The following is a 21,459-nucleotide window of genomic DNA, read 5'->3' on the forward strand; positions in this document are numbered from 1 at the left end:
AAGGATGCATCTACTCTAAGTGTCTGGACATGCACAGTCTTCGAACAGACTCACAAAAGTGCCAAATCACTCCCTATTCTAGACTGACTTGACTGAACTGAATCCTGGTCATGTTGTAGCTTGTCCACGCACACATAGAGTTGGATGTGTCACGTGACATCCCCTCCTTTTCAAAGTGATGTACTGGTACCGAACTGTATGGCGTCGAGGGAGATCGCCGATAGCATCCGGAATCCTAGAACGGACTCTTCGTCGGCCCACTATGAGGTGTGGGTCGTGCGATATTTGAACTTCATAAAGGTCTGCAAAGCTTGCTTCTTTAGGCCGCGCCGAAAGCGAGACAAAGTCATCTGTGGCTCCTTTAATGCCTCAACTTTGTCTTTAGTCATGCGTCTACCTTCTACAAGAATCTCCATGGCTGAAAATTCATGAAATCACTTCCAACACAAAAACACGAACATACCCATTCCATGTAAAGGAAAAAACCTCGTCTTCCTCAAAGACTGTGCATGCAATGTAGATGAGCAAATAGACCGCGTGCCAAACCGTTCACCACACACACGCAAACAATGAGACCGAATCTTGTCTTTCTAATCTAAATCAATCAATTTTGGCAAATCACAACGAAAATGCCCATGCTTGGTGCTTATACTTTCTTGTGCTCTTTCTACGATTGTGTCCTGCCAGGGAAGAGACATGGAATGAGACTTCCTTGAATGCAAACATTTCATCTTTCCATGAGAAAGCAGCATACATCCGTGCTCATTCATGAGCGAAACGTGCTCAACGTACAATATGTCATGCCTAGGAAAAGGGATCGCATAAAAACGCTGACTAAAATACAAGAAATGATCACGAATGAAACACTCAAACAATGCGTGCTGACTAATCATTCGAACACATAATACTTCATGTGGAGGTTCTTTGGACCTAGGCTCGAGAGCCAAGATCGGTTCTTCGTGTGGGATCGAATCTACAATGAGGTTAGCTTCACTAGAAAAGTATCAACTAAACCATCACCCTTGTGTACAATCACATCTTTTCCCTGCAAATCATCATGCTCGTGCGAAATCACATCGTGATCATGCAAATCATCATGCTTGTGATTGTCATCCAAATCATCATGCTCATCATTATCATTCAAATCATCATGTTTATCATCATGCAAATCATGTGGATCAAGCTCTCGAGAAGACGAGACTGATAGAGTCTCCTTCTCCTGGTTCTATGCAATCTTCGCCTGCACATTAGAAATGAGAGATAAAGAATGAACAACTTTCTCTCCACGAATGACAATGGGAGAATCACTTTTGGCATTGAAAGTGAACGCATTTTCCGCCCAATCAATGAGAGGGTTATGCTCACAAAACCATCAAATGCCCAAAATCATATCACATCCTGAGAGAGAAGAGACTAAAAATTTTCTATAAAAAGCAGCTTGTTGAACTGTAAACAACACATCAAGGCACTCTTTCGTGATGAGAGAGTCCATACCACGAGCGAAGCCAGAGACCTCGAGAGGAGATTTCTGACTAACCTCTAGGCGGGCTCTCTCAACAAGAGAGGGACTAATCACATCATGCATACTGCCTGGGTCAAACAATATGACAAAACACTGCCCCGTCATATGACCATAACATTTAATGAGAGACTCATCAATGGGAGGGTCATGAGAAAGTTGGGGCACACTCATGTTATCATTCATTGCATTGACAGAGGAAGTGGTTTCTGTGGATTCTTTAGATTCATTAGAGTCAAGCTTCGGACATGTTCTTTTTATGTGACCCTTAATGTGACAGTGATAACAACGACCTTCCTTAGAATAAATGCTTTGCTCTTCCGACATGATGTATCCTCCTAAAATTCCTTGTTCTGCTTTTTCATTTGAAGTGAGCTTAGGTTTAGCAATTTTGTTAGCTTTACCCTTAGGTTCATTTGGAGAGTTCTTTTCTGAGAGACTATTGGAAGATTGGTTAGAAGAGTTACCGTTCTTACCATTCTTACCGTTATGAGGGTTCTACAAAGTCTGAGAGATACTTGTGGAAGTCTTGTTTTCCTTAGGCTTTCCCTTATTGTGTTTCATCTCCTGTGCGAGAGCAATCGCTACCGCCTTGTTGAGATCGATTGAATCGAGCACCTCGACATCATACTTGATATACTCGTCCAATCCATAAAGGAACGCCTCTTTGGCTCATCATTTGATTTGCGTAATTGGGTGCCTAGCTGCAAACACGATTAAAGAAAGACATAATTGGCATACCATTTTGCTTAAGAGCGCGCCAATCGTCCTTCAAACGTGCTAGGTACTGTGGTGGCATGAACCGCCCCTTGAGCTTGTCTTGGAAGTCAACCCAATTGAAGGAAAGGGGCGCGTCTTCATCGGCTTCCTCTAGGTGCGCGGCCAACTGTGCCTCTTGCCATCCGTGGTACCAATTTATGGCATCACCGGCAAGGTACATGGATGCCGTCAAAACCTTACTATTCCCTATCTTCTTAGTTGTCGCAAAATAAGCATTAAATTGATGCAACCAAGAATGAATAATCGTAGCATCCATCTTACCATCATACTTACTGAACGTGATCTTCTCTGTGACGGGGTTGTTGGAGTCCGAATCGCGGCTTGCACCCTTGAAGAACCACCAACATCTTTGGCCGGTTCGGTTTTCGAGATGAGGACATGTAGGACCAAGTTGTTCATGCGTTGTTCTCGCTGGGCCTCACGCTCTAACTCAAAGGCCACTTTTCTTTCTTCGCATGCATCGCGCTCGCGCTCAAAGGCCACTCTTCTTTCTTCGCATGAGTCTCGCTCGCGCTCCAAGGCTGTCATTCTGTCTTTGTGTTAACGATCCAAGTCTTCCTTTCTCTTTTTAGCCGCCAAGCGCGCTTGTTCCAGGTTGGCCTACGCGAGTCGCTTCTTGTCGTGCCATCGTGTCCATCATCGACTTGACCAAAACGTCCATAGGATTTGGTACAACTCGTGGCGTAGATGGGAAAGTGGGAGGGTCCGAAAAACCTCCTTGGTGGTGAGATTCTTCTTCGCTACTCTCATGCCTATCACCTCCATGCAAAGTATCCATTCCACTTCGGGTGATGACCATCCACTGTAATCTTTGGTTCTTAAGTCCACGAGGAACTTGGGTTCTAGTGGGTATTGGATTCTTGAGAGTCTTGAGTTCTTGAGGTCTGTGAGGTTCTTGGGGGTCTTGAGAGTCTTTGGTTCTTGAGGTTCTTGAGTTCTTGAGGTTCTTCTTTCGCTTGCAATCTGTGTTAGAGAAGGATCTTCTCTTCACCCGAGTTCTGCTCTTTTCCGCGGACGCACCCCTTGGCGGCCTTGCGCTCACACCAAGGTTGCTTTTTCCCACCTCACATCGATTGGCCGGCTGCTAAGTGCACGGTCCGCTCTCAATGAGTGAAAAGAGGCACAAGGGGAGGCTGCACAAGCCCTTCTTTCTTGGGTTTCCTGTCACTCTTCAAAAACACGATTAGGAATCGACACGCCCAAGTGAACTTGGGTTACGTGCGACCGCAACAAGCAATAAAAAATTATGTAGTTCTTTCCTTGAGTGATGCAGAACACTGTCAAAGCTCTGATACCAATGTAAGGTGCAGCGGAAGTGAATGTTAAACTTTTCTCAAGATGAGTGCTCTGAATTGTGCTCAAGGTTCCTTTTACTTAGGGAAGGGAGAGCTTGCCTTCCGTGCCTTTAATGAGAGAGTGCAAGTGGTCACAAACAAAGTGGATAAACAATGTGCGTGAAGGTGCTGACACTGAGAGATAGAGAGAGAAGAATACGACACCAAAGATGTTGTAAAACCCTTCTCCAAGGGCCCTTCTCTCGATGGCGAGAGAAGTCTATTCTATTGATTGCACAATCTGGTACAAGATGCTGATGCAAGTTGCGAGTATGATGAGATGACGACGAACACGACGAAGACGACGGCTGGCTGAATCTGTTGTCTACGGGTTGTTCTTATCTGCTGGAAAACGCTATATCTACGGCTGATTTGCTGTTGAAACGCTGATGTCATGCCAATGAAAACGTTGGATTACTGCTGCAAAAAAACGCTGAATATTGCTGTCTAAAAAACGTTGCCTGCTGCATTGAAAAACGTTGCCTACTACATTGAAAATCAATGCCTGCTGGTCAAGAAAACGCTAGTCTTGCTGGTTCTGCAAACGCTACTGAGTGGGGCTGTTGGCGAGGGAAAAGAATGCTGAAAATGCCAGGTGTATGGGCTGGTTTGCCTCGAGGGAAAAAACGCCAGGTTCTTTGGGGATCTTGCTTGAGAAGTTGCCTGTTGAGCAATGCTCCTGCTGCCTCTTCTGCCAGAAAGTGCTAGCTCTGGTTTCCTTATATATTATCTTAGCAAAATGACCTACCTAGTTCCCAACAAAAGTCACTTGATAAATGAGTGAAAAATGTCAAAAATAGGAAAAATAGGCTTTATGCACTGGAAACTGCTCCTGATGGATTCTAATGGTAATGCTGATGATCATGTTGTGTGCAACCAGAGGATATGCATCTACTCTAAGTGTGGACATGCACGGTCTGCGAACAGACTCACAAAGGTGCAAGATCACTGCCTATTCTAGATTGACTTGACTGAACTGAATCCTGGTCATGCTATAGCTTGTCCACGGACACATAGGGTTGGATGTGTCACGTGACAATGTGTGTATTATTTACGTTCGTATCAAAAAGATGAAATGACTGCAACATTTTATCTTAGTCAACTGAGGGGTGATGTGAATATAATAGTGATGAGATTTAGTAGACCAAGACATCCGTGATTGCTAAATAAGTTACGATGATCATAATTCTTATCTAGGATCTCAACGGGGATAGTGATGTGAACATTCCATGATTGTCGTCATTGTGCAAGTGTTGGATATGTGTGGTCTGGTACATCAATACTAAAGGCCAGAGTCTATTGAGCTAGTTTTTGTCCCCTGTCTGTTTTGCAAGCGTAATCAAGGACGATTACAGTTCTTTCAAGTATGTCACAAATTGATGACGTGTCACAAAGCGACGACATGGCATGGCCTTGCGGGCAGGCAAGAGCCTAAACCCTTTAAAAATAAAAGCAAGGCTTACTTTTCGCATAAAAAGTGCCAATTTTTGTAAATCGTGTTGATGTCGTGGCAAGCTGTACAGATATCCGCAAATCACGCTGGGCTTTTTGGGGTCCTCGGACCTTGTACATTTCGAAGCATAATAATAAAGAAATACCGAGAAGGGATGCTCGTCTTTGGGGCCAGTGCATCTAGGTGCGGAAATACACCGTGCCATGTCCCCCTCTCTCTCTCTCTCTCTCTCTCTCTCTCTCTCTCTCTCTCTCTCTCTCTCTCTCTCTCTCTCTCTCTCTCTCTCTCTCTCTCACAGGCATTACAAGTTCTTGCCTAAATTAAAACAATAGACAGGTTCTTGAACAATCGGAATAGTGATAACTGCGAATGGTGACTCACTTCAATGCCGATGATGTTGTGAACTTTGTACTGATTCCACAAACCACAAACTACTTCGCGAATAACAGTGTTCAACCCTGGGCATAGTCCACCACAAGTAACTATGCATGCACTGACCTCCTCCGACTTAAAGTATATCTGTGTCCAGCATAACAAATCTATTATAAATTTGACAGAAAACATTGGCATGATGCTAACAAGATATTACAGATTGGCTACTTTTTCTCGAGGACCAGCTCGCCGAAAATGAGACCCCTGTCCTGGTGATTGCAGGGATGTGACAACCTTCAAGTTACACACCATTTATTACTCCAGTGGAAAAACAACCATAAATTCCCCTCAATTATGCTAATTCAAATTCTAGAGCGGAATGCTTGAAAGGCTTACATTTCTCGCAACCACGTCATCAGGACCTAGGAAGCAGTAACTGCAAACAAGTTGGATCCACATTTAACAGTTCAATCGTAGGAGAAACAAAAATTCTTATATTTAGTTTTCTTACCTCCCACTGGAGAAAGCAGAATTGCTGATCAAAGGACTTGGGTTTGTCTGCAGGAGAATAGAAAAGCTCAGAAGGCGTCATAACTAAAGTAAATAACCATTAAAAAGGAGAAAGCGTAGATAAAACTCTCTCTCTCTCTCTCTCTCTCTCTCTCTCTCTCTCTCTCTAACAACACTTACAGGTAGATCGGTGAGGTAGTCAGTGAGGTGCGGAACATCTTCAAGCACCGCAGGGCCATGGATGTCAACACCAGTTTCCGTGCCAGGATGTACACCAATAGACGCATGGGTAGAGGCCCAAAGATGAAGCCGCCTCGTGCGGCTGCAGCACCCACCTTGTACAACTCGAAAATGCAGAGCCTTGCTGTAAGAGGAGAGAAAGCCTGCATTGCAGGACTTAGACACGAACTGCAGGCTGTAGGATGATGGTGACGATGACGAGGTGGGTCTCGTAAGAAAGCTTGAAGAAGCCATAGCTGAATTCTGGGTCGAAAGCGCCCCCAACAGGTGTCCTTGTTGGCGAGGTCCTCAATGCAGAGATCTTTCTGAAGCTATGCTTTGCCCGCAGAGAGAGAGAGAGTCTGCGTGAGCACACCAAATTGGAAACACCGCGATCTCTTCTGGCAGTGTACGCTGACGTGGTAGATAAGAACTGGCGCAGCTCATTGAAATGCGTTCTTCGGACAGGCCATCGAAATCAACCTTCGTATTGGCCAGGTAGATAGAGAGCGTTCATGCGCCTCAACCCCCCAAGATAGGGCACAGAACAGCCGAATGCACAAAGGGCCCTCCGTATATAAGGGGGCCCTCGCATGAGTGATAAAACGTACAGAGATGAAAGCTATTAAGATCCCGTTCTCAATCCCAAAATACCTCATTGTAAACGCACATCAGGTTCAAGAGTCGCTGTTACATCTAAAAGTTTGCTTGAAGTGTTGGATTGTTAACTTACACTTCCATGCAAATTGTTAACTTAAATTTGTTTGTGTGCATCTTTTGTGTTGAAGTGTGCACTCACACTTAGAAATTACATCCTTACATGCTTAAAATTGCCTTCTTGTGTTGAATGCAATGCAGTTTTGTGTATCCTTTGGGTTAGAGTTTACAACTCGCAGTTAGCAATAGCAATGATCATAAAATCTATTATCTAACTTTCCTAATGATTTCTCATATTAAATTGATCATTTAAAATGGGAAAAAGGGAACAACAATCAGAATAATAATATGTGTTATTGAACGTATCTTAATAAGGGACCAAGAGGAGAGATAGTCTATCAAAGAGCAATGTGAACTCAATGAAGCTTTAAAATGGCTTTAGGGTAAGTTTCATTAAGCCTAGAAAAGGATGGTATTAAAGTCCATTAGGCTTGGGATTAATGGAAAAGTCTAATGCCAACTCTTGGTGTTTTAGACTATCTCCAAAAGGATGGTACTAAAGTCCATTGGGCTTGGGATTAATGGAAAAGTCTAATGCCAACTCTAGTATTTTAGACTATCTAAAATGTTTTCTAAGGTTACCATGAGACCCCAAGTGGGCAAGTGGCACCCCCCACTTGCAAGAGGTGAGTCCTAAATGTAGGGAGATGAGAGATAACACACACACACTAGAGAAGTCACCTCTTTCATATAAAAGAATTGAGCCCCACATGAGCTAGCCTTGATCCCATTGGATAGCCTAATAAGGAAACCAATGAGAATTGAGCATCCCATGAGCCCGGGGGATTCACTGTGTAGTTTCGTATGGTATCAAGTGAGTGTAAGGAAGATGGATTTTTAATAGGGTTACCATAAGCATATATAATAGGGGTAACCCTCACTTATTTTTTATGTATATCGTAGGCAGAGAGGGGGGCGGTGAGGGGGCAAATGCTATTAGATACTTCCAAAATCTCTAGAACTTTTTAAAAAAATTCAAATATCCCTTATCTTCAGTTTTGCAATCATCTCGTTAAGCCATAATTTTTGTACCTGTTTAATGGAAGATGAACTTTCACTCACTAGAAGTAGATTCTCCATTCTAAGGTGTGAATAATCTACGCTCTTGTTGTGACAATTGTAACCTTGTGCCCTCTTCTCGTGGGTGGCCTTCTATTGGCCCTTTTACCCTAGTTAGAGTGAAGAAGGAAATTTTGCCAACTACAATGTGTATATAAATTTATAGATATATATGGAATCTTAGATCTGTCACGCATTTTGAATGGATGGTTGGTGAATCCAAATTTCAATATCTAGAAGTACTCAAGGCTTTAATGATGATTTATTGTTGTGCAACTTGCAAACTTGCCATTACCGGATTGAAGTTTTTGGCGTGCCCATGTCTTGTGATGATGAAGTGGTGGAGCTCGTGCTTCCGGTTCATCAACCAAGAAGATAGGGTAGATAGAATAGTTGTGGAGGGAATTAAAAGCGTAGGGCTAGGGTTATGGATTCATGGCCAGAGCTCCTCGTGTTCTTCAAGATTCTTTTGTCGCTTTCCACCTCCTTGGCATCCTTGGGGAGTCTCTACACTTGCTGGACTGTTGTAGGCATGGTGAGTATTGATTAAGGCTCTATTGTCTGAGAGGTTTTGTAAAGGCTTAATCTTCTCTCTAAGTGGTTTCATGTTTACAGAGTGTGGAGATTGGTGGGCTTGGAAGGGTGAGACACCACAACCTACAATAAATTGTGCTTGGACGATGCCTTCTATTTCACTGCGCTGCCATCTTCGATTTTGCGGATGGTCTTTTGCTTCTTGTCCGCTTGCCTTGGGTCAATTAAATGGGGTTTATAAAGGTTTACTTGTTTTGCTTTGCCTAGTTGAAGTGCAGGGACAAACGCAAAGTGCAGGGACGATATCAGTGTTTTGCATCCATTGTGGTGCAAGGACAGCTTATTGTGGTATTGCCTCTTTTCATGGAGAGCTCCCTCTCGCACTGCACCTTTGACATTTATTTCTCTCTTTGTAGTTGTTGAATGTTCATCTTTGATGCTTCCCCAAGTGCAACCGAAGCAATCCCTCTCAATTTGAGCATTTAATCCTTGCGCACACGCGCGCACACACACACACACACAGATTTGTATATGCGCCCATGAACACTTTCAGATTTTTCGGAATATCGTGCTCTACTGCCACGAGACATGTGCTTTGGATTCATAGTTGAACAACCTTATCTTCCTGCATGGAAGTTCAACCCTGTAATGAAAATGGCCTATGAACTTTGAGAGTAGCGGAATTAGGAAATTAGATAAAGCACTTTTGTGAGATTACTTTGTGAGCATAACGGGTGAACTTATTTGATGGTAGCAACATAAACACGGTCCTTACTTAACTTGGCATGAACAATACTTTTACAAGAGAGAGAGAGTTTAGAGAACATGAGAATAGTTGAGGACCGGATTCATACGGAGCCGGTACCCCCTCCAGTAGGCATTTGTATTATAGTTTCTCCCATCAAGAGAGACTTGATACAATGCAATCTTTGTGTTCCTTGTGACCTAGATGATACAATGAAGATGAAAAGCTTCATGCATCACAAACATAACATAAACTTTGTAGAAAGCATTAACTATCCCAAGCCTCGGTCCCAAGGCCTCAAACACCTTCGAAGGTGGAGAGAGCTAGCGGGGAATGAGGATAGGGAAGAGGAAGAAGAAACATTCCATAGGAAAAAGACATAGTTCCTCACTTATCATCACTCTTCTTGCTAGCATACATAATAGCATAGTAATGAAGATGGAGAAGATGGCAAGCTTAAGCATTGAAGCATGGCTCTTGGTTGGATTTGCATTCCATAGCCAAGAGTGTTGGTGTAGGCTCTCACTTCTCGCAAGCTTGGAGAAGGAGGTGGAGTTCCTCTACTTGAATCCACAAAATGAGTGTGTGTGTGTGTGTGTGTGTGTGTGTGTGTGTGTGTATCCCCCTAGCACCCCCCTTGCTTGCTTGGGGTGAGTTGTAACTTTTCCACATGTTGCAAGCTCATTGGACCCCTCTCCCTCTAGCCAATCACATGCTGCATGCATTCAAGTACATGGATAGTCTTTTGACAAGTGTCCTCCTTACCCCTTAGAGAGAGAGAGAGAGCTTGAAAATATCTAGATATTTGTTGGATGGAACTAGAAGCTCATTGCACCCCTCTTTAGCCCAACCAATAGCATTCAAGCACACCATGTGGTTAAGCATAGGGAGAGTCTGACATGTGTCCCATGTGCCCTTTTAGAAAAGGGGTGCCCTTTGGGTGAGTGGAAGGTTAGGTCAAAGATTCCCCTAACTTTGGGACTTTCATACATAGGAAGCTTCTCAAGCAACTTCCTCATTATGTGTGTAGGGTCTCTTTTTGACTCGAGCATCTTACCCCCTATGCATAGGAAGCTTCTCAAGCAATTTCCTCATTAAGTGTGTAGGGTCTCTTTTTTATTCAAGCATCTTACCCCCCATGCATAGGAAGCTTCTCAAGCAACTTCCTTATTAAGTATGTAGGGTCTCTTTTTGACTCAAGCATCTTATCCCCCATGCATAGGAAGCTTCTCAAGCAACTTCCTCATTAAGTATGTAGGGTCTCTTTTTGACTCAAGCATCTTACCCCCCATGCATAGAAAGCTTCTCAAGCAACTTCCTCATTGAGTATGACAAGTACCTCAAGTACCTTAGTCATCAAGCATGATAAGCACCTTAGGTGGAGTTCCCACCTCAAGCTCAAAGGTGAAAGGTAAGTTTCGATCGGGTTCGTACCTCAAGCTCAGCCCTAGCTTGCGTAAGGTCAAAGGACTTTTTAGCACTAGCCATTGGAGGTTTGTAATGAAGCTAACCGTAAGGTCTTTTAAGCTCCATTAGTTGCACATTGCTCTTTGATAGACTACCTTCTTTTGGACCCTTATTGAGATGTAACAATTTCTCCTCTTGGTCCCCTACAGAGGTAAGTCTAGAAGCACTTATTGCACATTGCTCTCTGATAGAACATCTCCTTTTGGACCCCTATTGAGATGCAACCATCTCTCCTTTTGGTCCCGTGTTGAGATAGGTCCAGAAGCACATGTCTCTATTCTAACTCTTGTTCCCGTTTATTCTCCCACATTAAATGATCAGCTTAATATGAGAAAATCATTTGGTAAAGCTAGATATTATATTTGATGGCATTACCTCTCTCTTTAAATCATAGTCGTCCTCGACTATGAGGTAGAGAAGATAAAGCCTAGTCATTAGTCCATGTTACTTAGCGGGGTAGATCCCTTTTTACCCTTCGACGTCATTCCAAGATGGATGACTAATCCATTTGGTGCTTGGGAGACGTAGCTGTCGCAAGCATGTCTTCTCTTTAGTCCATTTCATCCTCCCAAGTAGAGTAGCAAATTCTACATGGTGTTTGAGAGACGTCGTCATCCCAAACATGATTCTTCATACTATGTAAATTTGTGCACAATAAAAAGAGAACTAGTCTTATAAGACAAAAACATTGTTCATTTAAAATGCATTTTTATATGCTTAGTCTAGTGCAGCATTGTAAGCATTGACAAGGTTCATATTATCCTTAAGCTAGGTTCTTTGCATCCATGTAGCATCTTTAAAAGAATAATTCTTAAACTTAATAAGATATCGTCAGATAATCTTATCTTTTCTTAATACCTTGTCTTCATGTCATAGGATGGTGAAGTACTTCTTCTTGATCTTCGATTTTTGGAGGGTCTGCAACTATTGCTTCTTTTGATGGCGCTCCTTTGTAAGGCTTATGTAGGCTCTCATGGAAAACATTGTGTAGCATGAGCCAATGGTTGGGTAACTTTAATTGATAAGCCATCTCATTGATTGGCTTCAGAATTTAAAAGAACCATAGTATCTTTTTGCTAGTTTAGCATAATATCTTGGTGGCCCGAAGAATTCTTGCCCGTAGTATGCCTTAGTTGAGCCTTGAGAAGTTTTAGCAAGACCCAATCATTTTACTTAAAGGCTAAGGCTCTTCTGTGCTTATTAGCAACAACCCTTTTTGCCTTTGCTTTGAGATGGATATAACCTCTTTAATCTTTGGTAAAGATTCTTGTGAGTCTCTTCTATATTCATTAGTAGCAAAGATCTTTCCCTGTACTTTAAGTAGTAAGGGACTTTTGGATCTTCCCTCTTTAACTTTGAAAGGTGCTTTCCCCATAAAAGTATGTACAAATGTCATTGTATGCATACTCTATAAGAGGTAGGTACTTCTCTCATTGAGAACATTGATCCACTTCCATGATATAGGCTTTTAGTAGATCAAGAATCGTTCGATTAGTCATTTCACTTTGGTCATCATTTGTGGATGATAGACTGAAAGAGAAATTTAATCTACTTCCTAGATTCTCAAAGTTACTTGTCATTCTAGGATCTTTGTCCGTCACTATGGATATTGGAAAGCCATGATACTTGAAAATTTGAGATCTAAAGAGGGTTGCCATTTGATGTGTCTTAATAGTCTTTTTGACAGGCATAGAGTGTGTTTTCTTGTTAAGCCTGTCGATTGAAACAATCCAAGTTGCTTCCCTCGATCAAATTTCAACTTTTAGTATACCACGCATTTTGAAACATACTCTTGTATGTTTACTTTTCATGGTAGACCAACAGAAATACATTTCTACACCTCGAAGAGTAGATTATGGAATCCCTCTTTGCCTCGCATAAGGAGAAGTATGGGATTCATACATGACTTTCGTATTGTATGGATGATTAACACATAGCCTATTGCCGTTTGGAAGATAACCATCCTTCAAGGTGAATGGTTCTTTTTTCCTTCCCTATTGCAAAGGCTATAATTACATACTTAAAGTCTCGGTCAGTAGCATACTCATCTATCATAAAAGATAGATCATTGTGAGTTGCTATAGACACCACATTTATCCTTGGTCATTGTGAAACTGCATCGACCACTTGATTGTGCTTGTTAGCAATGTGAGCAATATGAAATTTAAATTGAAAAAGAAGATTTGCCTACCTCATTTGTTTGTTGGAGATCTTGGTTTGCGTCATGAAGTTCTTGAGGCTTTGTGATCCCTTCGTAGGATGAATGGAGTCCCCAAGAGATAGTGTTTCCACATGTTTAGGGCATATAGAATAGCTAGTAGCTTTTTTTTGTATTTGCCCAATACTCACTTATTGAAGTTGAGTCTTTGACTCTCATATGCTATGGCATGCCCTTCTTGAAGCAAAATAGCTCCAAGGCAATTACCACAAGCATCACATTGGACCTCAAATGGCTTTGAGAGATCTAGTAGTGTGAGCATGCATTAAGAGATAAGATTCTCCTTAAGCTGCTTTAAAAGCTTCTTGCACTTTTGCAGTCTATGAATACTTAATATTCTTTTTTGTTAAGTCATGTAATGCACTTGCTATTAGCGATAATTTTTTTTATAGTGAAGCATCTATAGTATGCACACATACCTATGAAGCTTCGTACCTCCTATAGATTCCTTGGATTAGGCCATCCTTTTATTATCTCTAACTTTGTTGGATCCATACAGGTGCCATCTTTAGAGATAATGTGACCTAAATATTGAATCTCTTGTAGGAAAAATTCACTTTTCTTTTTATTTATGAAAAGTTTATTCTCTCTCACAACTTGAAAGATTACCTAGAGGTGTCGCTTGTACTCTTCAAGAGAATTTGAATGGCCTGAAGATTTTTGTCCATCATGAGTTTGAATACATCTGGAGCATTTGTCAGGCCAAAACTTGTAAATTATCAAATAGATCTTCTACCCGCAGCACGGGATATCTATTTTTTATAGTGATCTTATTTAGTGCTCTATAGTCGATACACATGTGATATGTGTCGTCTTTCTTTTGCAATTAAAGAAATGGTGAACAAAATGGAGAGGAGCTAGACCTCACCATCCCTTTTTTTCACCAATTCATGCACTTGCCTAATGATTTCCCCTTGTTGAGCTTGTGAAACTCGATAAGGAGGCTTGTTAGGCAGTGAGCTTCCTGATAGGAGATCAATTGCATGGTCATCATCTCTCATTTTATAGGTAGCTCACTAGGGATGTCATCAATGAAAACATCTTGGGATCCATTTAGGAAATTAGACAACTCTAATTCCTCTTGATTCCCTTTATTGCAAGGATATGGTGTTCCCCGACTCATTAGCATCTATGTACATGCTCTTTTCCCTGTAGGTGAAGTAGATTCTCCTTTCAAGGAAATTCATGTTGGAAGCCATGTGGTTAAACCATGGTGCCCCAACGATAACATTCTCATGTTTGGGAGGGGAGATGAAGAAATCCTTTTTGTCCACATAGATTTGGACATGAAGCCCCATTTTTTCAATTAAGGGAGTAACCGATATGTCTTGTCCCTTGATTGATCCATCAGATTTTAATGTATCTCCCATCTCATGGGTTTGTATGCCTAGCTTGGTGGTCAACTCCGTGGATATGAAGTTGTGAGTTGAACCAGGGTCAAACAAAATAAAGGCATCATGCTCTTAGATCTTTCCCCAAGCATAGGAAGGAGAAATCCTTGGCAATGAGCATCCTCTTTTGGAGCTTCAAACATAGAGGCTCTAGGAGTCTCATTGCGAGAAATTCTCTTGGGGTAAGGACGATAACCATGGCCTTGCTCCCCACACTCAAAACCTTTGTGGTCCTTACAAAAAGATCTTAGCTCTTTAGGAGAGAGTTTATATTTACCTTTGTAAACTCCTTTCTCCTTAGACTGATTGTTGTTGTTGTTGGAATTGCCTTGGGAAGAATTTTGAGCATTAATTTTTCCCTTTGCATCACTTTTGTCTTTATTTTCCATGGGCTTGACATTTCGTCTAGCCCCTTGTTGGAAATTGATGCGTGAAGCAACCATGGTATGGTGAATTACTTTGGTGATAGAACTAGGCCGTTGAGAGTTGACATACTCGACCATCTCTTTGGGAAATCCCGCACATAATTGTTGCTTTTGCTCGTCAAAGTCTATCTTTTTAAAGAGAGTAGCCTTGAGATGTAAATCCCAAAACTTGTCCACGTATTTGTGGATAGACTCATGAGAGAGAAGCGTCAAACTCTGTCATTTGGTGAGCACTTTGTCCTTTGTATCGATTGCAAGGAATTGCTTCATGATGGAAACTCGTAGAGTTTTCCATGTCTTTCGGGGTTCGACGTTGCCACGACGGCTAGCCCACCATTGACGAGCCAATTTTTGGAAGTGCATAGCTACATGGCGTAGCCTGGAGGACTCCGTGAAGCCCTCATCTCCAAAGGCCACATCAAATTGTTGGATGAAGGCCAATACTTTGTCAGTAGCACCAAAGGTGCCATCATAGGTGAGAAAAGAGATACTCTTTCCTCCCTCTTTGAACTTCTTTATCTTTTGTGACCTTCGCCATGCAGGGTAAGATTTGCGATGTCCTCCCCTCTTGTATTCTCTAGGAGAATAGCCATAGCTTTCATCATTAGAGGAGGAAGGTGAAGAAGAAGGAGAAGAGGGTGACCTCTTTCTTGCCCATTTCTTCCTTGGTTTCCTCTCTTCCCTTTTGGAGTGACAAGGAGAAGGACTATGGGTTAACCGTTTCCTCTTGGGAGGAGTTGGCAATCGTTTAGTCCACCTTCTTACCTCTTCGGAGGAATTTAGGGATTTATTACTTTCTTGATCTTTGGATTCCTCCTGTCGTATGGGAGAGAGTCTTCTTTTGAGGGTCTCATCAAGAGGCCTCCTAAGCTCTCTCTCCTCTTGGAGAGGAATGGAAATCCCATAAGCACGAAGTTATTAACTTCAGCTTGCAAAGAGGGGTTACCCATAGCTTGTTGCAACCTATTAATAAGATAATTAATAAACATGGGGGCATCATCATTAACACCTTCATGTGCAAAATCAAAGTTATCAATGTTCATTCTACTCTCTTGGTTATTGTCAGCCATGTTTATTAAACTTAGGTGTTTACTTAGTGTATGCTTTGGTAATTCAAAACCTTAGTTGCTACTCCTCCTAGCCTTTGAAAATAGGCACTTAAGTATCTACACCCACGGCTCGAATTGGTTAATTATAGAGCATAGTGGAGTGAGTCTAACATAGCGAAGTTGCCGAGGGATAGCTCCTTTTGGATTTCTTATGGCTCAATAATGGTAAAGCCATAGGAAAGTCTAAAAAGACTCCATTATTAAGACCAAAGCTCCCGAGGTGTGCACCATATCCCACATAGTGGGCTCAACAAAACCGATAATAGATCCCAGACCCACTTACCCTAATATAATTAACAAAAACAGGCTACTTAAGGACCTCTCTTCTTAAGCAAGAAAAGAGAAACCAAATGCTCTGATACCAATGTAATGGAAATGGCCTATGAACTTTGAGAGTAGCGGAATTAAGAAATTAGATAAAGCACTTTTGTGAGATTACTTTGTGAGCATAATGGGTGAACTTATTTGATGGTAGCAACATAAACATGGTACTTAGTTAACTTGGCACGAACAATACTTTTACAAGAGAGAGAGAGAGTTTAGAGAACATGACAATAGTTGAGGACCGGATTCATACGGAGCCGGTCTCCCCTCCAATAGGCATTTGTATTATAGTTTCTTCCATCAAGAGAGACTTGGTACAATACAATCTTTGTGTTCCTTGTGACCTAGGTGATGCAATGAAGATGGAAAGCTTCATGCATCACAAACATAACATAAACTTTGTAGAAAGCATTAACTATCCCAAGCCTTAGTCCCAAGGCCTCAAACACCTTCGAAGGTGGAGAGAGCTAGTGGGGAATGAGGATAGAAAAGAGGAAGAAGAAACATTCCATAGGAGAAAGAAATAGTTCCTCACTTATCATCACTCTTCTTGCTAGCATACACAATAGCATAGTAATGAAGATGGAGAAGATGTCAAGCTTAAGCATTGAAGCATGGCTCTTGGTTGGATTTGCATTCCATAGCCAAGAGTGTTGGTGTAGTCTCTCACTTCTCGCAAGCTTGGAGAAGGAGGTGGAGTTCCTCTACTTTCACCAAGTGAGAATGAATCCACAAAATGAGTGTGTGTGTGTGTGTGTGTGTGTGTGGTGTATATCCCCCTAGCACCCCCCTTGCTTGCTTGGGGTGAGTTGTAACTTTTCCACATGCTGCAAGCTCATTGGACCCCTCTCCCTCTAGCCAATCACATGCTGCATGCATTCAAGTACATGGGTAGTCTTTTGACAAGTGTCCTCCTTACCCCTTAGAGAGAGAGAGAGAGCTTGAAAATATCTAGATATTTGTTGGATGGAACTAGAAGCTCATTGCACCCCTCTTTAGCCCAACCAATAGCATTCAAGCACACCATGTGGTTAAGCATAGGGAGAGTCTGACATGTGTCCCATGTGCCCTTTTAGAAAAGGGGTGCCCTTTGGGTGAGTGGAAGGTTAGTTCAAAGATTCCCCTAACTTTGGGACTTTCATGCATAGGAAGCTTCTCAAGCAACTTCCTCATTATGTGTGTAGGGTCTCTTTTTGACTCGAGCATCTTACCCCCCATGCATAGGAAGCTTCTCAAGCAATTTCCTCATTAAGTTTGTAGGGTCTCTTTTTGATTCAAGCATCTTACCCCCCATGCATAGGAAGCTTTTCAAGAAACTTCCTCATTAAGTGTGTAGGGTCTCTTTTTGACTTAAGCATCTTACCCCTCATGCATAGGAAGCTTCTCAAGTAACTTCCTCATTAAGTATGAAAAGTACCTCAAGTACCTTAGTCATCAAGCATGCGAGCACCTTAGGTGGAGTTTCCACCTCAAGCTCAACCCTAGCTTGCCTAAGATCAAAGGCACCTAGGTCGGGTTCCCACCTTAAGCTTAGCCCTAGCTTGCCTAAGATCAAAGGCACCTAGGTCGGGTTCCCAAGCCCTAGCTTGCCTAAGGTGAAAGGTAAGTTTAGGTCGGGTTCTTACCTCAAGCTAAGGTCAAAGGACTTTTAACGCTAGCCTTTGGAGGTGTGTAATGAAGCTAACCCTAAGGTCTTTTAAGCTCCATTAGTTGCACATTGCTCTTTGATAGACTACCTCCTTTTGGACCCTAATTGAGATGTAACCATCTATCCTCTTGGTCCCCTGCTGAGGTAAGTCTAGAAGTGCTTATTGCACATTGCTCTCTGATAGACCATCTCCTTTTGGACCCCTATTGAGATGCAACCATCTCTCCTTTTGGTCCCGTGTTGAGATAGGTCCGGAAGTACAAATCTCTATTCTAACTCTTGTTCCCGTTTATTTTCCCACATTAAATGATCAGCTTAATATGAGAAAATCATTTGGTAAAGTTAGATATTATATTTTATGACAAACCCTAAAATTTATGCACGCAAAATAAACTTCCTTGGTTTTCTAGGTAGAGAATTCCAAAACCTTCTCTCACCATTTCAAAATCCCTAAACCTTCTCAACATCTCTGGTTTTTTCTCATATTTATTCTCATTTCAAAATGCTTGGAGTTCTATCATTTCATGCTTTGGCCTTGCCTTTCTAGTGTGTGTGGGGTGTATGGTTCCAATTGGAGATCCTTTGGGCGATGATAGGGTCTCATGTTTTTACTGCATTCCCTTTGTGCTTGGCTTGGCCTTGCAAATGGGAAGAACCATGCTCAAGTTTGTCTCTCTTTTATTTGATCGCGATACAGTATTTGCAAAAATGCATCTAGCACAAGAGGACTGTCGGCAAGTAGGAAGCGTAGGGCGACGGAGCCTACAGAGGAGAAGGCAAGGGCACTGGTGAGATGGACAGAGGGTGCGTAGTGAATAAAGGGGAGCTGGCAAGTAGGGGCATTGATGAGCAGTCAGCACATTAAAAGAAAAAAAGCAACACAGAGGGAGATAGCATTGGTGGAGGGAGCAGCGCACTAAGCGGTCTATAGATGAGGAGGTAGTGAAGAAAAGAATCATGCCACCGACGAGCACTAAATACACGAGTAGCCGGCGCAAGGGAGAAGCATCAAAAGAGGGTTGGAGGTTGGCGAGCAATTGCAGAGGGGATAGCGCGCTTTTGACTGTAGAAGTTGACGAGCGAGGTCTGCAAAGAAAAATGTAGCGTTGAATGTTTTTTTTACATAATAAAGATCGACGAGAAATTGATGGGTTTTTAAAAAAAGAAAAGCAAGAGTTGGCAGTTTTTGATGGTGAACATTGAGAGAATTTGGCAGCATGTTGGGTTTTGGAGACATCATATGAGAACTAGTCTTGCTTGGTGGGCCTTGCTAAAACATATTATAGCAATAAATAATTAAACAAACATGATTTTGGTAGGCTGTATGGAGCCAAATTCATGTGTATCGGATGTGATATATGCCTCTCATGTTGGTGGCTCAGCAAATGTTTCCAAAATCAAGAATCTAGTTTTGTTTTGGGCTTGATCCATTAGGTCAAAGGATTGTAGCTGTGAATGGCGATCGATTATGTCGCCTAGAACCTCCTCAGACAATATGCATATTCCTATTCTTTTATATGGTCGTTTGGCTAGGATTGTTCTTGATGTTGAAAGCTAGGATATTTGAAATGGATGAGCTGGATAGTTCATGAGTTGTAGAGTGCAGACTAGCATTATTTGACTAAGACATCAATGGGTTATCTAGCAACGATCTTCGCTCTAGAATCTGTAAATAATATGTACTGATGCTGATCGATATTGAGTGTATGTTTTTAAAGACAACATACATGTAAACCAGACTAAAGGAAGCATTGTGAAAAATTCTAAAACAAGCAAGTGGTAAAGCATCAATGAACTGCAATAAGAAATAAAATGCTTTACTGACCTGTAATGATATATAGGTGCATTTCCATTGTCCAAATTGTAGGCCAATATTTGAGTCAAGCTACAGAAAAGTAATGTGAATAGTTAAACATTTTGCTTTGCAATGAAGGGTCACAGACTAAAACTACAAAGTATACGGTGCACGCCATGCAAAAGTGCCATACAAAAGTATGGTGGAGAGTTGGCACCTTGGTCTCTCCAAAAATTATAAGAAACGGAAGTCGTGCCCTGCCTCGTAGCATTTATGTGTTGCGCCAAGCAAACGCATAGCCATGGGGAATTGGATGCAGATAACGAACCTTGCAGTGTTGTCGAACTGGAGACTTGCTTGTGCAATCAAAACGTCCACTGTTGTGAATATATGTCCTCTCTATCCGACACAAAACATGCGTTAAGACAAATACAAAAGACATAGGATATAGATTAAACTTAAAAAAAGATGAACAATTGTTTGTTCTTTTGTCTCCTCGTCCATTTTTTTGTTTCTCTACTCGTCACTCTCTAAAAAAAACGTTGTAGCTAAACGTTCTTTTCCTTCTTAATAGCTCTACACGTCGCCCTCTAAAAGCTGCTCGTCCATTTTTTTCGGCTTCCCAAGCTCGATGCTCTCTTGCACTCGGCTCGGCGCTTTGCAAATGCCAAGGCTCTTTGACTCTCTTTGTTCTTCGTGATTGAAGATCCTGATTCTCCACCTCCCTAACCATGAGCCACGCTGGAGAGGCTGCTAGTGATAGTTGGTATTGGACGATCATGGTCAACTTCTTGCAAAGACAGAGCAGTAGCACACATGTCAGCTGGCCGTAGACAAGTGGCGGGGTTGACTAATATCGGTTTACATGATGCACTGCAATATCAACATCAACAATACCAATTTACATAGCAATTATAGTACTTGCAATAACGCCACCAATAGTGATAATCACACTGATCATGGCTTGCCTTAGGTGGACTCCATCGATCTCCATGTAACCATTTAACGTGCTTGGCACTATAGATTGCAGCAATTCATCTGCTAGAAACGTTGCATGTCCTATATCTGGCAAGGCTTGGGCTATGATGTGCAACATAGCTTGCCACTTGGGGAAAAGCTCCACTCCGTGGATCTGACCCAGGGCTGTGTTGGGAATGTATTAAGCTTTGGGAGCTCACACACCAGAGAAGAATACCGGATGCAAGTCGAAGAGGCCTTATGGGAATGAGGGATTAGGAGGTCTTTCGTAAAAAAATAATCAGATTTATTCAAACTGTAAAAAGGTTACCAACTTGCAAGCATGGTGCACACGCAAAGAGTCGTTGCCATGGATCAAAAGGAGGGCGCCCAAAAGGAAGCAGGAGAGCTGAGGCGGGCTGCAGGGAGAGGGAGCTCATCATGGGCTACCAGTGTAGATGGAGCAGGTAGAGAGAGCTCACATACTAGGGGGTAGGGCAGTCAAAGAGCTGTTGAGAAGCGATAAGGACCCGAAGACAAGGAGAATCATGGCACTTCTGAGGAGGAGGACAGGAGATCATCAGGGGTCATCCAATTAGCCAGAGAGGGCATTGTCTGAGGAGGAGCCGCCATGTCAAGCAGATGAGAAGGGGCAACGCAGGTGGCCATGCTGAGGGACCATCGCTCGGGGAGCCTGATTCCTTCTTTTTTTAATTGCTTTCGATGCCATGCTTTATTTTGGACGTGTTATAAGTGCTCCACGGTCACTTGTGGGCTCAAAGAGTCCAAAAAGGACCTTTGGCTCACTAAGTAAAAAATAAAAGCGTCGTCGACAAGCTCAAAAAAGAATAGTAAGGCGAGCTTCAAAGGATAGAAGAAGCCT

General features: G+C 42.3%; 1 protein-coding gene across 2 annotated transcripts in view; it reads right to left on the minus strand.

Annotated features, from left to right (window-relative positions):
- LOC147419441 (ATP-dependent 6-phosphofructokinase 6-like) overlaps positions 1-6,692 on the minus strand; it is a 58,175-nt gene extending 51,483 nt beyond the window's left edge. The window contains exons 1-5 of one of the 2 annotated variants that reach the window (XM_086506180.1): positions 6,149-6,692; positions 5,970-6,016; positions 5,855-5,894; positions 5,687-5,752; positions 5,468-5,605 (exon numbers count right to left, since the gene is read on the minus strand). In XM_086506180.1, the coding sequence (XP_086362306.1) occupies positions 5,468-5,605; positions 5,687-5,752; positions 5,855-5,894; positions 5,970-6,016; positions 6,149-6,442 (585 nt within the window). In that variant the 5' untranslated portion in view covers positions 6,443-6,692. The remainder of the gene's footprint in view (positions 1-5,467; positions 5,606-5,686; positions 5,753-5,854; positions 5,895-5,969; positions 6,017-6,148) is intronic. The other variant, XM_086506179.1, reaches the window with a different exon arrangement.
- Positions 6,693-21,459: the final 14,767 nt, after the last annotated feature.

Source organism: Adiantum capillus-veneris, chromosome 29, assembly GCF_014529385.1.
Source record: "Adiantum capillus-veneris isolate H3 chromosome 29, ASM1452938v2, whole genome shotgun sequence".
NCBI classification, from domain to species: Eukaryota; Viridiplantae; Streptophyta; class Polypodiopsida; order Polypodiales; family Pteridaceae; genus Adiantum; species Adiantum capillus-veneris.